The sequence below is a fragment of the Carettochelys insculpta genome, chromosome 26, assembly GCF_033958435.1.
Source record: "Carettochelys insculpta isolate YL-2023 chromosome 26, ASM3395843v1, whole genome shotgun sequence".
Classification (NCBI taxonomy): domain Eukaryota; kingdom Metazoa; phylum Chordata; order Testudines; family Carettochelyidae; genus Carettochelys; species Carettochelys insculpta.
This window is the reverse complement of record NC_134162.1, coordinates 4,995,403-5,010,576: the sequence shown is the minus strand read 5'-3', so window position 1 is coordinate 5,010,576 and position 15,174 is coordinate 4,995,403. Positions and strand designations below refer to the sequence as shown.

Sequence of the window (15,174 nt, the reverse complement as noted above, 5' to 3'; positions counted from 1 at the left end):
CTTGTGACACCCGTTCCTGTTCCTTGCTGGCTGATTTGCATTATTTTAAGTGCTGTGGAGATAGATGCTTCTGTTGGTAGGATTTAGCCACAGAATTTATCAGTTAAGCTGGGTGGGCATTGTGGCACTTATGGTTATCAGGCAAGGAGACAGTGTGGTGAATTTTTGTGGCCTTTCTAAGTGGTTGCTGAGCATGCATTGTAGCGAAGTGCCTCATGCGGGTGAAGCACCTCACTGAAAGCTGGCTATCCTCCATGTGGCTCCTGGGTGATGGAGAAGAGCAACTGAGGAAATGGGCCTGGCTCATTCTGAGGTGTGTGTGGATCTCAGGAGATATTTGCTGACCTGTTTACATGCTTGGTATCTTTTCCTGCTGACAGCCTGCCAGGAAGCAGTGACAGCATGTGGAAGGGTTTGACGCAGGATTGACGTAGATTAAAAGGGCTAAATCTGCAAAGTTTGCCTGAGGAACAGCTAAAGGGTGGTATGACAGTGCTCTGCAAATATTTGAAGGGTGTTAGCACACTAGGAAAGGGGAAAATTATTTTGTTTGGCATGCAGGGGTGCAAATTAAGAAAAGCAGAGTTCTTGAACTATGGTGTGTATAGTTTATTCTCCTAAAGCAGTGCAGATCCCCCTGACTTGGGACTTTAAAACACAAGAACTTTTCTTTCACAGCAGGGATGAGAGCTGAATGGTTGACAGAAATGACATACAGGCCCAGCTCCTCAGTTGGTGTAATTCCATGGCTGTGAATGAGTCAGGCTGATTTACTGTAGCAGAGATTATGGCCCTGATCATAGAATCCTAGGGCTGGATGGGCCCTCAGGAGGTCATTGAGTCTAGTTCCATGCCCAAAGCAGGACCAGCCCCAACTAAATCATCCCAGCCAGAGCTTTCTCAAGCCAGGACTTAAAAACCTGTAGAGATGGAGATTCCACCACCTCTCTGGGTAACACGTTCCAATGCTTCATCATCCTCCTGGGAAAATAGTTTTTCCTAATATCCAACCTACACCTGCTCCTTGTTCTGATCTTCACTGGAGCTCTGGTGGAATGAAGTGGAATTGTAGAGTAAAACACCAGGGTTTGGGAGATCAGATCTAAGGGAAGGAGAAACTTGTTTTAGGTGGCAGAAGTCCTGGTAAGATAGCTCCTGAAGTTTTAGGCTCAGCCACATTTAGGAGCTGTGACTAAGACCTGTACATTGTGACTAAGGGAGTCCAGTCTCAGAGCCTTCTGTGCTCTCAGCTTGACTGCAGATCAGCTAGGCAGCAACAGCCACACTGCACGTAGGAGCTAATAATTACATGGCCCCATACTCTCTCAGGGGTGCATATCCTCCCCAGGGGCCCTTGTGGAAGGACTCCTGAAAGCCCTGAACAATCAGCAGCGTGACATTGCCCCAATGGGGCTGCATTAGCCTTGACTCTACACCTTTCATGGAGGTGGTTCTCAGCATAGCAGGGCAGTTATGATATTAAGTGTAGACACCACTGCAGATAGGTTGGCATAAGCTGCCTTGCATTGACCCAATTCTGTTTAGAACAGGCTCACATATCTCAGCACCTCACACTGCTTAATGTGTTTATCCTCAGGGCCCGCTGAGACAGGAGAGTGCTGTTATCCCAGGGTGTAAATAGGGGTCAGGGGCCCAGAGAGGCTGAGTGACCTGCCCAAGTCCCACCATCCATCACAAATAAGGACTGACCTCAGGTCTCCTACAGCTATGCTGTATCATAGAAATACAGTTTGAACCTCTCTAAACTGAGATCTGTGGTCCAGCATGATTTGTGTTAGCTGGATGTCCACTTAGTTTCCCCATGAACTTTATTTGTAGCTACCACTCCTGGCTCTCAGTGTTCTGTGCTATTATTTACCATAACTATCTTCTAAGAGCCTAGTGAGCAGTGGAGAACACTGACCTCCCTGCTTCAGCAAATTCTCTCATTCAGGTCCCAAGGGTGCCAGACTAGAGAGATTGAACCTTAGTGAGGGACAGAGGGTAGATTAATAAGGTACATGTTTCTGAAGCTACTGCAGCTATCCAGAGTGGACAAAAAGACAGGTGACAAGCCAGCTTCATTTATAGAACATTTATTCATCACATGCATTTTTAAACTAGATTTTTCCAAGAGACACATCTTCATTAAAGACAAATATTAGTGCTGAAACTTGGCTGGCGTTCTTCTGAACGCAAAGTGCAGCAAGAAATGAGGGTGTGAAGAAACACGACTAAGTCCATTCATGGCAGGGATCTGTTCTGTCCAGGTTTAGAAGTCTAACTCCCTTAGCAGCAGGTATGACCCCATCACTGAGAAAGTGCCTGAGGATTTCCAATCGTGCTTGAGACCATTTCAGAGTAAGACTGCAGCCTTTATGGACAGACAACCCAGCCCTGAAAGCCCCAAGCAGGGGCTATGAGAACTAGGCCTGCAAATACAGAAGCAGAGAGCAACCCCTGCTGAAGCAGTGTCATGTGAGAGCAGCTGCTTGACACCTCCTGGGGGAGGGGGAAGGAAATTAGCCCTGCAAGACAAGGCAGTGCTACAATTCTTCTGTAGAAATCAGGAAGTCTAGCAGTTGCTCTGTAGGTGGATTCCCCACAGATCAGGCCCTGGATTGGTCCAGGGTAGGAGTAAACAGTGTATTATGACATGAGCAGGGGGCACTCAAGGCAAGTCCTGTAAGGCGAATTGCAGGGTGAGGCTAGTGTGGAAATCAGCCCAAGACACTTAACCCTGAGCCCTACCGCATGGGATCAGCTGTCTGGTTTACACTGCAGCAAGCAGCTTTACAAGTAGTGAACTGGCCAGGCTGGTACTAGAGGGAACATCAAACCCATTGGAGTCCTATTTCCCCACACCCCCACCTCCCCATTTTGCAGAAGAGCCACCCCCCAGCCCAAGCAAGAGAGGATTCCTTTCCTCAAGTCAGCAACTAGAGGGCTGAGTTCAACCACCAAGCAGAACTCCATCTTTCCCAGCCAAACAGCTGCTCTGAGGGGGATGCTTGTGTTAGGAGCAGTACACATCCCCTTTCCCACCCCCCCCTTCCTCTTCAGGAAACAGAGCCCCAGTTTGAGACAGACCCCCACAACCTTTCAGTAGCATAGGCCCCTTGCAATCACCGTTTACTTCCACCCACCCCCAGGAGAGCTGATGCTGCCCAGCAGGGAGGTTTTAGTACAGCATGTACATAAAGCATCCCATGGACAGTAGGCTCAGTCTCCCTCGTTCAGAGCCTCAGCTAGGGCACTACACCCCTCTATTTGACTTCAGGAAGAGTACCTTGTCTCTTCCACCCACTGCTTTTACCCTATGCCCTTGAGGGTAAGTGTGTCAGTCCAGGGGGCATAGAACTTGATACTTTCATTCCTAGCCCCTCCTTGTTGAGCATCACAGGGTCCTGTTCTATTCCTGTTTCCAGCCTTTACCTCCCATTGTAGGCCTGCAAGAAGAGGGGAGGATAAGCCAGCAGTCCACAGCTATTTTAAATAAAGGCTTTACAATACACATTGCACACAAGGGGGTCTTTAGACACCTATCCATAAATACAATTCCAGTCTAACTGATATTACATCACTTCCTAGTAGACCGATCCAGGAGGCAGCTTATACAGTGCAATGCAGAAGGAGGCCGTCACTGAAGTCCCCAGAAAAGCCTTTCAGCAGCTAAATCCTGACCCAGGATTTACTTGTGCCCTAAGGCAACCCTTCCATGCACATTGATAGAAACTGCCTTCCTAGTGGGCCTGTAAGTTTAGTAGTTGAAGACACATCCTGATGACTGCCTCACAAGGCACAGGGAAGCAGAACAATTTGTGCTGTAGCATCATGGATTTGGCTTGCAAGGGACACTCCTCCGCTTCGAGCTGTAGAAATCTGGAGGGAGAAAGAAAAGGAGATTGCTCTCTGGGAGCACAAGTGAGCCCTACCAGTAAACTGTGGCTGGAGGAGCTGTGAGAGCAATAAGCATCTGGATTTGTTTTGGCAAGGGGCCTAGAGATCAGATTGCCTGGCTGACAGCAAGGAAGGGGGCATCGGTACAAGTCTCATTGGACTGAGTGGTGGTGGGACACTGGTTTGATTTTTATCGTCTGCTACAGTCTTGCAGTGACCTGGGAAATCCGATTGCAATTCCCAGCTCTGCCAGTCACTCCTGTAGAAAGCAGAGAATACTGGCCTTCTCCCTGCCACCCAAGCTCTTCAGGGTAGAGTGTGCCTCATCCAACACTAGCTGTTCTCTTTACACCTACTGCCATTCCATCTTAGTCTGGCAGCTACTGGGGTACTTGTGAACTAGGGGCCAGGACAGGCACATTTATCCTTACCTTTTATGCTAGTCTGCTTTCGTTTCAAGTGCCATGGGGAGCTGGCCAGGCGGGACCCTGCTTCACTTGCAAAGGCTGCATTAAGATCCTTTGTGGAAACCTTAAGTGCTGGAGAGCTCTTGTTCTTGTCCTCACTGTTACCTTTGGAGTGGCTCAGTAACTCCTGAGAAGGCAGGCAAGCAGGTGATGCAGATGCATAGAGGACTCGCTCCCACTTGAATTCACCTTCCAGGGGCGTTTCTGTCTCAAAGTCAAAATTCCACCTACGCTGGGCTTCTTCCAGGTGTCTCCTCATCAAATCCTGAAAGTCATTCTGGAGCTGCTCGTGATCCACTGGGCCAAAGAGGTTTCGACAGAGCTTCTTGCTGCAGGGGGTCTGCCGGAGGTTACTCTGGGACAGTGGCATGTTTCCAGCTGTAAGGAAAACAGGCAACATGGTCACTTAGATGCAGCTTAACTGCTCAGTAGTTAGGCTACTAAGTGAATTAGTAATCTGAGGTACCAGTGTCTTATGGGACCACTCTGGTATGCAGTGTTAAGCAGTCACTGACTACATGTACAGTCAAGCCCCAGTTATCCAAACCACACGTGAGGAGGTGTGGGATGAAATAGAATATTGGATGATCTCCCCCAGATCTGCACCCTGGGGGGCTGGCTGCAGCTCAGTGCCCTGGGCAAGTAGCTGCTGCCCACTCAGGACAGTGGGGGCTGCCCTCCTGGGGAGTTGCTCCAACCCTGGGGAGCAGATGACAGGTCCATGGCAGCCAACAGGCCCCATGGCAGCCTGCCCTAGGGAACCTGCCACCTGCCCTGCTTTGGCCTCTTTTGCAGTCCCCCATTTTCCCTCTCACAACCCTCTACCCTACTACTGATTAGCCAACATTTTAGGGTAGCAGACTATTGCCCAGTCCAGATTGTGTCACATAATCAAGGCTTTACTGTAATGAATTGTAATCCCTGCAAGGAGCATGCACTTGTCTCCCTCTAGTGGCCATCTACTCAAGGATCGAGTCTGCTACTGCTTCCCAGGTATGGGCTTAGGACATGTCTAGCCTTACTAGAAGAGCACAGTGATGGCCACTGGTCTCCTGGGGTTCAATTTTGCACCCCTAAAATGGCCACACTAAAAATAGAATGATCAGAGCACTACCATTGACACCAATACTCTGTCAGCAAAAACACCACCACAGTTTAAGGTACACCAACTCGCTACACAGTTCTCATAGGTGGAGTTGCACAGCTTAAATTGCTCCCCCTGCCCCCAGCCACATAGACCTGGCCTTAATCCTTGAGTGCAAATGGTAAGGGCTGAGCTATCAACTGCTCAGTCTCCTAGGTTCAAACCTAGTCCTCAGACCCTGTGATCCAATAAGAGATATCACCTTACACATTTTGTTGTTAATATCCCAGGACCAACATGACTACAACACTCCATCATCCAAGTGTGGTCAATTACTTGGACATTTTAAAGTTTTTCTACTCATCAATATGTCACCTAGGAATGATGCCCCCACATGACACTTGTGACCACCACCTGGACAGGTGGAATGGACCTGTGCAGCTGTACTGTTTAGTCAGTCACTCCCACCCCTTCTCCACTGCCAGCAGAGCATGGCTTGGAATTAAGTGCTCTAAGCTTCTAAACAACTGAGCAAACAGCATAGATTTAAAAAAAAAAACAAACAGACATCGCTGTTATAACCAGAACAGAAATACTAGATGTCCACTTGGAGTATCTCAGAACTGGACCTGAATTTCAAGTGTGCATGAGGCAGATCCACATGCAAACAAATGACAAAGGCAACTGGAAATATTAGATGACTTAAATCCAAGTACCAGCATACAGCAGCAAGACTGAAACAAGCTGCACAGGACAAACTGCAAGCATGTGCATGTTGGTAATTCCCTTACTGATAAAGTTGTTGGACAGCCACTGATCAAAGACCCTCCTTTGTAGATAGAGGCAAGGAAGAGCCACATTTTGTCTAGAAACAGGAAGTAGGCTTAAGGTAAATGGTAAAGTTGCCAATTGCCCCCCAGAAGTCCCAGATGGTTCTAACTGCCTCCTACTCTGGGCATGCAGGGTTACAAATTACTCCCTGTGCCTACTTATTATGGAAAAGGAGACTTGTTTTAAAGGGCAGGGTGAAATAGGTCAAACCTCTCTAATCCAGAATTCTCTCATCCAGCACCATCCATTGTCTAGCATGATTTTAATTAGTTGCATGACCACTTATGCATTGAGCCAAGTTTCCCTTCAGTGCCATAAACTTTGTTCCCAGTCACCAGTCCTGGCTCAGTGTTCTATGCAGTTTTAGCTGTAATTTACCCCCAAATATCTAGGAGCCCAGTAAGCAGAGGAAGTGTTGGTAATGCTGCTAGACAATATTGACCTCTTGTCATCTGGCAAGTTCTCATCTAGCACCTGTGATATACTGAGGGTGCTTGGACTAGAGGGGTTGAACCTGTAGTTTATATGCATTCATCCAATTTGTTTTTACATTTGATGGCCTTGTGACTAAGGCACTAACTGGGACTCAGATCTGTTTAATCTGTCACAGCCACATACTTCATGAGGACATTGAGGGAATTCACCCCTTATACATATTGGGTAATCATTCTTGGTCTCCCAATTTAGGGCAGGCCAGGACTGTCTTACTATGTTAGTACAATACCTATGGCCTTGATGTACCTAGAGATCATTAATTCCCCCCTCCCACTGCACATGTAAAACAATGAAGAGATGATGTGCACCTGCAGCTTCTGACTGGTGGGAACAGAGCTCAGCACATGCTCTCCAGTGGGCAGTCATCATAAATCCATGAACAGAAAGCTGGAGCCAAGACATTAGCAGTACAACAGGGCAAAGTTTTAGCCAAAGCTTTGTGCCCAAAAAGTTTATTTAAAAAAATGCAGAGGTATCAACCAGAACACTTCAAGAATTTGACAGTTTTGCCGAATAGATTAAGAAGATTCATAACCTTTTAGTGAAGTTTGCTGATCTAAACCAGCAAACCCCCCCCCCCCAAAAAAAGGACATGGGTTGAACAGAGTCTGAGTTTGATTCCAGTTTTAAAAAAGTTCACCACTGTAATTAGCAGTGAGCAGTTGGCTCAGCTTTGCCTTAACACAAAGACCAAATTGTAGGATTGTGTGATTAGTCTAGGCAATATTTAGGCACCACAGTGCCTAAGGCCATATTTGACTTGTAGATCTTGAACTTTGTTTTTTAATGGCCTCACTCTTAGAGTATTCTATTGCCCAGGCTTGGTCTGTTTCTGCCTTTTCACCCAGAGAGGAAGAGGCTAAGAGATAAAAATAGAACTCAGCCTTCCTATCGCCTGACAGTTCACACCCTTGTCAACAGGGCAGTGAATGACATCATTGTGAGTCAGTCAAGTTCCAACAAGCCCTGGCAGGTAACAAGTTTCAGCTTGTTCTTGTATACAAGAGCAAATACTCACACCCATTAGAATGCCCACTCCTGAGATACTGAGCTCTCTCAAGGCTTCCCTAGACTTAAACCAGTGTCTAAGGCATGGGTGGGGAGACATTTTTTTGGGCTGGGGCCAGTGACCCACAGGAAAAAAAAGTCGTCCGTTGGGGGCGGGGGGTCTGGGCTATATAAGAGAAGACAAAGGGGAAGACAAAACCCAAACTTCCTCTGCTGACCTGGTCCCCTCACACACCAGCCCCAGAGCCTTGGGAGGGTGCCAGGGCTAGTAGATGTCATGGGTCCCACCTTAGGCTCTGAGGGGAGGCCAAATGTGGGAGAGGGCTGCTGGGAAGCAGGCTTGCAGTCTGGGGGTCTGGGAGGGAGGGTGCAGGAGCATGCTGGAGATGCAGGGGTGCTTACCTGGCAGAGCTCCCCAGGGGCACACATGGCTCCCACTACTTCCAGGCACCACCCTCTGCTGCTCTGATTGGTCAGGATTCCCACCAGAGTGGGAGGAGAGGGACTAGAGCCTCTCCAGGCAGCACTGCTCAGTGCTTGTGGGGAAGCAGAGGGGTTCCATGGCCTTTCCTGCCCCCACCAGGCAAAGTCCATGTACACAGAACCTGCCTCCCCCGCAAGCAGGCCAGATGCTAGGGAAGGAACCCCCAAAACTCAGGGGGTGGATTTGGACTGCACGCTAGGAGTCCCTTCCTCCTGATAAGGCCTGGTCTACACTATGAAGTGAGGTCACTTTAACTGTATCAGTCAGGGACCTGATGAATCTGCACCCCTGCTCAGCAGTTATGGGGCCACATCTGCTTACCAACAGCACTAGGTAAGCAGGAGAATTCTTTCATTACAAGGCAGCAGCCAGGCCAGAGAGGACCCCTCCTATCAGCATAGGTAGTGCAGACTCCAGAGCACTACAACAGCATAGCTGTACCACTTCAGCATTAAGCTACTCAGCAGTTCACTGGATCAGTGTGCCACAAAACTTCAAGTGATGCTGAATGCTCCATTGGAGGCACCCAATTGGGTTTTGGAAAGTGCTGTGCACTGACACTGGGTTAAGTCTTTGCATTTAGTTTCCCAGATGGTCAATTTGATAGCCTTAGTGGTTCGTGAAGCCTTTTCCACTTCCTTTCAGTGAATGAAGCTTTCTTGTAAGTCACATGAAAATTCTGCAAGAGCACCCTGCAGGCTTCAAGTAGCTAATACAGAGTAACATTTATCACCAGTGGGTGTCAGGGCAGTACCCATTCAGCTACACAAACAAAGGACAACTTGTCACTGGCTCTGCTCACCACAAACCCTCTAAAATAGGAGTCATCCTTGCCCTAAGCATTTCTTAGAAGTGGCATGGGCTCAATAGGAACTTAAGCAGAAGGCTGTGATAATGTTGATTGCACTTTGAGGGCTGTACACTTGCTTCATGACCTCGGCAAGTCAATGCTTCTGCCTAATTTCCCCATAGGCAAAGTGTTGATGAGGGACAGTGACTGGTCTAGCACAAGCAATACAGGGGGAGATTTAATTACAATACAGTTGTGGGGATTCTCTATATGCTCAAGCTAAACAGTGGCTGAAGATCTGAAGATTTAATAAACCCAGAACCTGTGGGTGAATTTTTGCTATTATCCTCACTTGGGCCACACCAAGATCTTTCTTTCAAAAGAAATTAGGACTTGATGGTGAGAGACCAGAGTGAGAAATCCTGGAAGGGAGTGATCTTAACAGCAGGGTTTGTGCTTCCAGAGAAACTGGTTGGAGCTGAGCGCAGCCTCCTCCTTCCCATCCATCCAAGTTGAGAAAGGAAATTCTAGGTGCAAGAGGAAAAGCAGACAGGGGACAGGCTTTGATGTGCAGCTGATTGCCGCTCTTTGTGGCAGATCTGAGAGGAAGGAATGGGCTTTGAGTCATTCGGCTTCAGTTTCCTTACTTGTGAGCTTTATGGCTCTATTGCACCTGTGATCCATCTTAGCCTAAATGGTAATAAAGTCACAGATAGCCACTTTAAGCAACCTGGGATATCAGATCTACACTCCACTCTGCCCCCGAGATAAGTTGCTCAGTTTAACAGCCTACCACTAACAAAATTAAGCAGCAGAAATATAGCACTTTCAAGACTAACAAAATGATTTATTGATGAGTTTTTGTGGACAGTCCACCAGGGGTAGGTCTCAGCCAGGAAATCTCTCCTCCCCCTTCTCATTACAGTAGCCTGCCAGATCTTTTCCTCTTATTCATCCCAGAGGCAGGGGACTGTTTAGGTTTTGCTCCTGACACAGGCAGCAGACCCTGTCAGCTTGCTTATGTGACACAGCCTGGGACATACAGGCTGGCATGCACCTTCCCCCGCGCCCAGGATTACATCAGCTGGGACGTGCCAACCTTCTGTTGAGTCAGCATGTGACCTAGGTGTGGTCATATATCCCATCTATCGATATGGGACAGTGAGCCGCACCCAGCAGTGACACGTATGCCAGGTACAAGGGACAGACTCCTCCACAGGCTCAGCTGAGAGCCAGCTGGCTTTTAGCGCCACATGTAGCATCTCCTGCCCAAAGCCCCGGAGATCTGAGGTTCAAGGCCCCCCCGGGTACAAGCACAGGGGAGCCCGCTGCCCTGGACGCTTACTGGTGCTGGGAGAAGGCTGCAGCAGATCAGACGCGCCCAAGGCCTAGTGAAAGCCAAGCCCGGCCAAGGCGGAGGCCGAGCAAGCGGCTCAGCCGGCGCTCGTGGGCCCAGCACAGACTGAGCCGGGGGACGCGGCGTGGGAGCGGAGAGACACTCCAGCCCCCGCGCCCTGCCGGGATCACGGCGTCCTTCCCGGCCGCCTTCCGCCCGCAGCTGCGGGGAATCCCCCGCCATGACTCGGCAGTGGGCGGGCCTCTGACATCACCGCGCGTGTGACTCGCCGGCCCGGCCCGGCCCGCCCCGCCCCGCCAGCCGGGCATGCCCAGGCCGCTCCCTGCGGGGGACAGCTACGGCCGCGCCTCCAGCCCGCTCCGGGACCCACCGCCGGCCCTGCGACTCCCCCGCGTCTGCCTGCCGCAGCCCCGAAAGCGGCAGAGCTCCCGCACCGCTGCCTCAGCCCGGGGGGGGGGGGGTCCAGTACACCAGCCACCCCCCCATCCAGCCCCTCGGCTTGGCTTGGCCAGGCCAGCGCCGGCTGAACCGCCCCCCGGCCCGTCACCTGTCCGCCCGGCCCACGGCGGGGTCCCCAGCCAAGCGCATTAAGGCCACCGCGCCGGGACCTGCCCACCGCAGCCGCCCGCGGCGAGCGACACCAGACCCCACCCCCGGCCAACGAGACCGCCAGAGCGGCTGGCAGGGGAGACAGCTGCGGCTGCAGTTGTGCCCGGGGGAGCGCGGGGCTCGGCACCGGGAGAACCGCAGCAGGCTCCCGGCAGGGGGCTCAGCCCCGGGCGCTCCCTGCGAGCTAAGGGGAGAAGCCGCAGGAGTCCCTAGGGGAGGGGTGGGACCCCGACCCGGCACCTGGGCCGAGAGACCTCAGGGTCCCTGCAGCGGGGGGGGGTCCACTGGCCGCCCAACCCCCACAGCGGGGCGAGGAACCGCAGGTCTGCCGGGAAAGGGGAGTCGCTGTTCTGCCCCACAGCACGAGCGGGGACAAAGCCACACGCACCCCCAGCCCCACTCACCTCGCAGCCGCTAGTCCCCTGCGCAGCCTCCCCGAGCCTCCAGCAGCGCCTCGGAGCGCGGTCCCCTGCCAGCCGCTATATAGCTCGGCCGGAGCTCCGCCCCGCCCCACCTGCCTCGCGCAGCTGATTTCCCCCGCAGCCAGCCCCGGGCTGGCGGCTTCGGCTCTGTGGCTGTCTGTCCGCCGGGGCTGAGCTGTACGGATCCCCGGTCCGCTCCTGGACAGCTCAGCCCGAGTGCCCGGAGCAGCTCCCGAGGCCGGGCTGTGTCTGCACCTCCGCTCAGTGCCAGCGCCAGGCTCCCAGCGGCTGGGAACACGCAGGTGAGGCGCTGCTCGGCGCAGCTGCTTCTACTAATGTCAGCCCTGGGTTAGGGGCCCTGGGGAGAACAGGGCAGACTGGGCTCTGCGCTCAGCACCGCTGCCCCCTGACTCCGATTTGACTCGGGTTTCCACACCAGAGCAGGATATTGCTCCACTTAGCTCACTCCAGGACCTCCAGCAGTGGCTACCATCTCTGCTGCCTGACAGCAGCCCCCCAAAGCAACTACCTCTTCGTGGCCCAGCTCCACCAGGGTACATGGGCACTTCACACACATAACCATTAAACTCTGAAATACCCTCAGAAGGTCTGGGCCCAGGCTCCTAAATAATTGCAGAATTGTTGCATATTTAAGGGCTGCAGGAAGATGGAGAAAGATATCTCTGCAGTGATCAGATTATACCCTGAAGCAGGAGATTTACCTTCCCCTTATCACAGGGCTGGTCCATACTGAGTTATAAGACACAGTGTCACTGCAAACCCCTCATGTAAATGCAGGGCAAACTCTCTGGGGCAGCTTAGTTTTCACACCTCAGCACTGCTTACATTGGTGGCTTGCCCTGGTGGGGCTATAATGGAGGCTGGCAGCATGTAACATCTATTTTGGGGCTCTTTAGGATCAGAAATACAGGTATGTGCTGCAGCATCTATCTACTCTCTCTGCACCCACCTTGCCTGCTGAAGTCTCAGGGAGGGGTGGGTGCTCAGCCCCTGATTTAACCCCTTCCACAATGCAGGGCTGCTTGCTTCAGGCTGGCCTGCTCTGACAGAGAATATGTTTGGGCATGTTCTGCTGGAGACGGTCTCATGACACAGGGCAGAGCTCTCCCCTGCAAGTCCCCTTGCAGCACAGGATGCAAACACATCCTGAGAGCAGGAAATCAGCTAGATGTTATCATACGTGGCACAGAGAGGGGCCCTGAAACCTGGGATCAGGAGGCGAACTTTCAAAAGTTCAGGGGGTTACGTAAACACAGGATTGTAGACGGATTTGTGCTTTGACTTAGCAGCGACTAATGTTTATCCATGCCAGGTTAGGGAACAAACCCACGTGTTTATTAACCTGACCAAATCTGATTTTTGAAGTTGTGCATTTTAATTACTTTTGCAAGCAAAGGCAAATGTACCTTTCGTTTTGTCCACCACAAAATTTGGAGAGAGGCTTTTCAGCCAGAGCAAGGGACTTTACTTTAGATTGGGAACAGCCGCAACCCAGGGAGAGAACAAGAGTAAAGTCCTCACTGTAAGAGAATACAGAGTGTCTTCTGTGGCATTGGACTGTGAGAACAAAATGGCTGCCAACTAGCATTCAAGGAGTGGACTTAGAAACTGGAAGGTCTGTAACGCAGAGAACAAAAACATAATGGGGCTATAGCTAATTGTGTTTATCACCTGTGTGCTAGTTTCAGTTATTAACACTTGTCTCAGTGTGGCTGGCCCTGTTATGGGATGGGGGAGCGCCCAGTGCTCTTGTGACTGTTTATTTCTGCTCAGTTGGGCTTGAGGGAAGACACCTTATAAAGGAGGAACCTGTGATTGAGACTTGGAAGGTTTTTGTAGTTGTGGAAGGTTATAAAAGTGTTTGATGTCCCAGGAGGACCTGATTCTAGCAAGGTAGCACAGGGTGTGGCCTGTTAAAAGCAGAAACTGGAGTTCAACTGTGTAGACTTTATTTTGGGATACACAGTTCTGTTTACATTAATAACGCTGACTCTAGGGAGGGGTATTTTCACAAGAGAAGCTTGTATGTGAAGGTGCAGGAGTCCTAAAAGAAGGGAAACTGGGGGAAGGGGCTACAGAGATACCCCTTTTCAGACAGGTGTGCTTGGAAGGCTGCAGATGCTGCTGTATTGATGTGAATGAAGAAGAGCTGTGTTAATTAATTTAAAAGATACAAAAATAAAGACACTGGAATAATCAGACATGGTGAAATTTTAAATGTAGCGGGTGAAAGACGAGATTTCTGTGCAGATGCACTGTTAACCTGTAGAACTCATTGCCACAAAGTTACGCTGCAGTACGGAGTGCAGGTTCAAACAAGTGTGAGACAATCTGTGGTTATATATCCTCCTTCAGGGCAGAAGCCCAGCAGTTACTCGTGTAACTAGGGAGAGGTTGTACGGGTAGGTAAGTTGTTCCATAATCATCGGCTATGGAGTTTATACCTGGTTCTGAAGAATGTGATGCTGGCAGCTGTCCGAAACCAGACACCGGGCTGGGTGGCCCACAGGTCCGGTCCAGTTTGGCAGTTCTGATCATTCTGCATTACACCAAATTGCAGCTGTCTATTTCATTCAAAGGCAACGGTGCGCCGATCCCCTGTCTTCATCTGTGTGACTGTCCTTGTTTTCTGTGACTCAGCCAACGACCTCACAAATCCCATGTGCATAGAATTAAGACACAGAAACCCTTAGGGAATTGATTGTTAGCATAGCTGTGGGGGCATCAGAGGTGATGAGCAGAACACCTCAGCTCCTGCTGACCCCAATGGACAATGGGGCTGTAGATCAGCTCCCAAGGAGAGAAGACTGAGGGCAGGTCTACACTATCCCAGAAGATCAACCCCTAAGCGGATCCATCTCCCAGGTTCAATTGCAGCTACTCAATTGCCATAGCTAGAATTGCGCGTCTGCAGTCGACTTTCTTAGCCTAGTATCAGAGGGGTTGCTGTGTTAGTCTGTATCCGCAAAAACAATGAGAAGTCCTGTGGCACCTTCTAGACTAGCAGTGTAGCCTAGTGTAGACATTGCTTAAGAGTTAGACCATCTGGCTAACCACAGAACCTGCTGCAAGGATACCCTCCTATAGGACCTGAAGCCTTCCTGCCACCAGAGACTAACCCAGGGTGGGCTTCGCTTTAAAACACCCAAAAACCCAGCAGAACTGTAGCACCCAGAAAAGGCGAAGAGAAGAATATGTTGTGAAGTTTGATTTCAACAAAGCTTCTCAACTGCCTGCATAGCACTCAGGGTCAGATTTTCAATGGCATTGAGGCCCAGACCCTCAAAGGTATTTTAGGCTCTGATTGAAATCAATGAGAATTAGTAACAGAGAGGGAGCCGTGCTAGTCTATACAATATCAAAACGAAAAGCAGTCAAGAGGCACTTTAAAGACTAGCAAAATAGTTTATTAGGTGAGCTTTCGTGGGACAGACCCACTTCTTCAGACCATAACTGTTGTGGTCTGAAGAAGTGGGTCTGTCCCACGAAAGCTCACCTAATAAACTATTTTGCTAGTCTTTAAAGTGCCTCTTGACTGCTTTTTGTTTTGACAATGAGAATTAATTGTCTAAATACCCTGGAAGAGTGGGGCCAAAGCATCCCGGGACAAATTGCTCACCTAACTTGAGTTCACTGCTCTGGTTAACCATTGGCAGGTCCTCCTTGTTCTGCCGTAACTGAGAGGTGAAGGAGATTATACGTATAA

The 15,174-nt window shown here is 50.4% G+C and overlaps 1 protein-coding gene and 1 long non-coding RNA gene across 4 annotated transcripts in view; one reads left to right on the top strand and one right to left on the bottom strand.

Annotated features, from left to right (window-relative positions):
- Positions 1–2,080: 2,080 nt before the first annotated feature.
- CDKN1A (cyclin dependent kinase inhibitor 1A) lies at positions 2,081–11,554 on the bottom strand. 3 transcript variants are annotated; one of them, XM_074977830.1, is made up of 3 exons: positions 11,430–11,554; positions 4,332–4,745; positions 2,081–3,882 (listed from the first exon to the last, which is right to left on the bottom strand). In XM_074977830.1, the coding sequence occupies exons 2-3, from the start codon at positions 4,735–4,737 to the stop codon at positions 3,833–3,835; spliced, it is 456 nt and encodes a 151-aa protein (XP_074833931.1). In that variant the 5' UTR covers positions 4,738–4,745; positions 11,430–11,554; the 3' UTR covers positions 2,081–3,832. The 3 variants fall into 3 exon arrangements, with proteins under 3 accessions (XP_074833931.1, XP_074833933.1, XP_074833930.1); XM_074977832.1 differs by lacking the exon at positions 11,430–11,554 and adding an exon at positions 10,405–10,578; XM_074977829.1 differs by lacking the exon at positions 11,430–11,554 and having other exon boundaries at positions 4,332–4,767.
- Positions 11,555–11,610: 56 nt separating this feature from the next.
- LOC142002042 (uncharacterized) overlaps positions 11,611–15,174 on the top strand; it is a 26,062-nt gene continuing 22,498 nt past the window's right edge. Inside the window, exon 1 of the long non-coding RNA XR_012642610.1 lies at positions 11,611–11,749. This is a non-coding gene — a long non-coding RNA (uncharacterized LOC142002042). The remainder of the gene's footprint in view (positions 11,750–15,174) is intronic.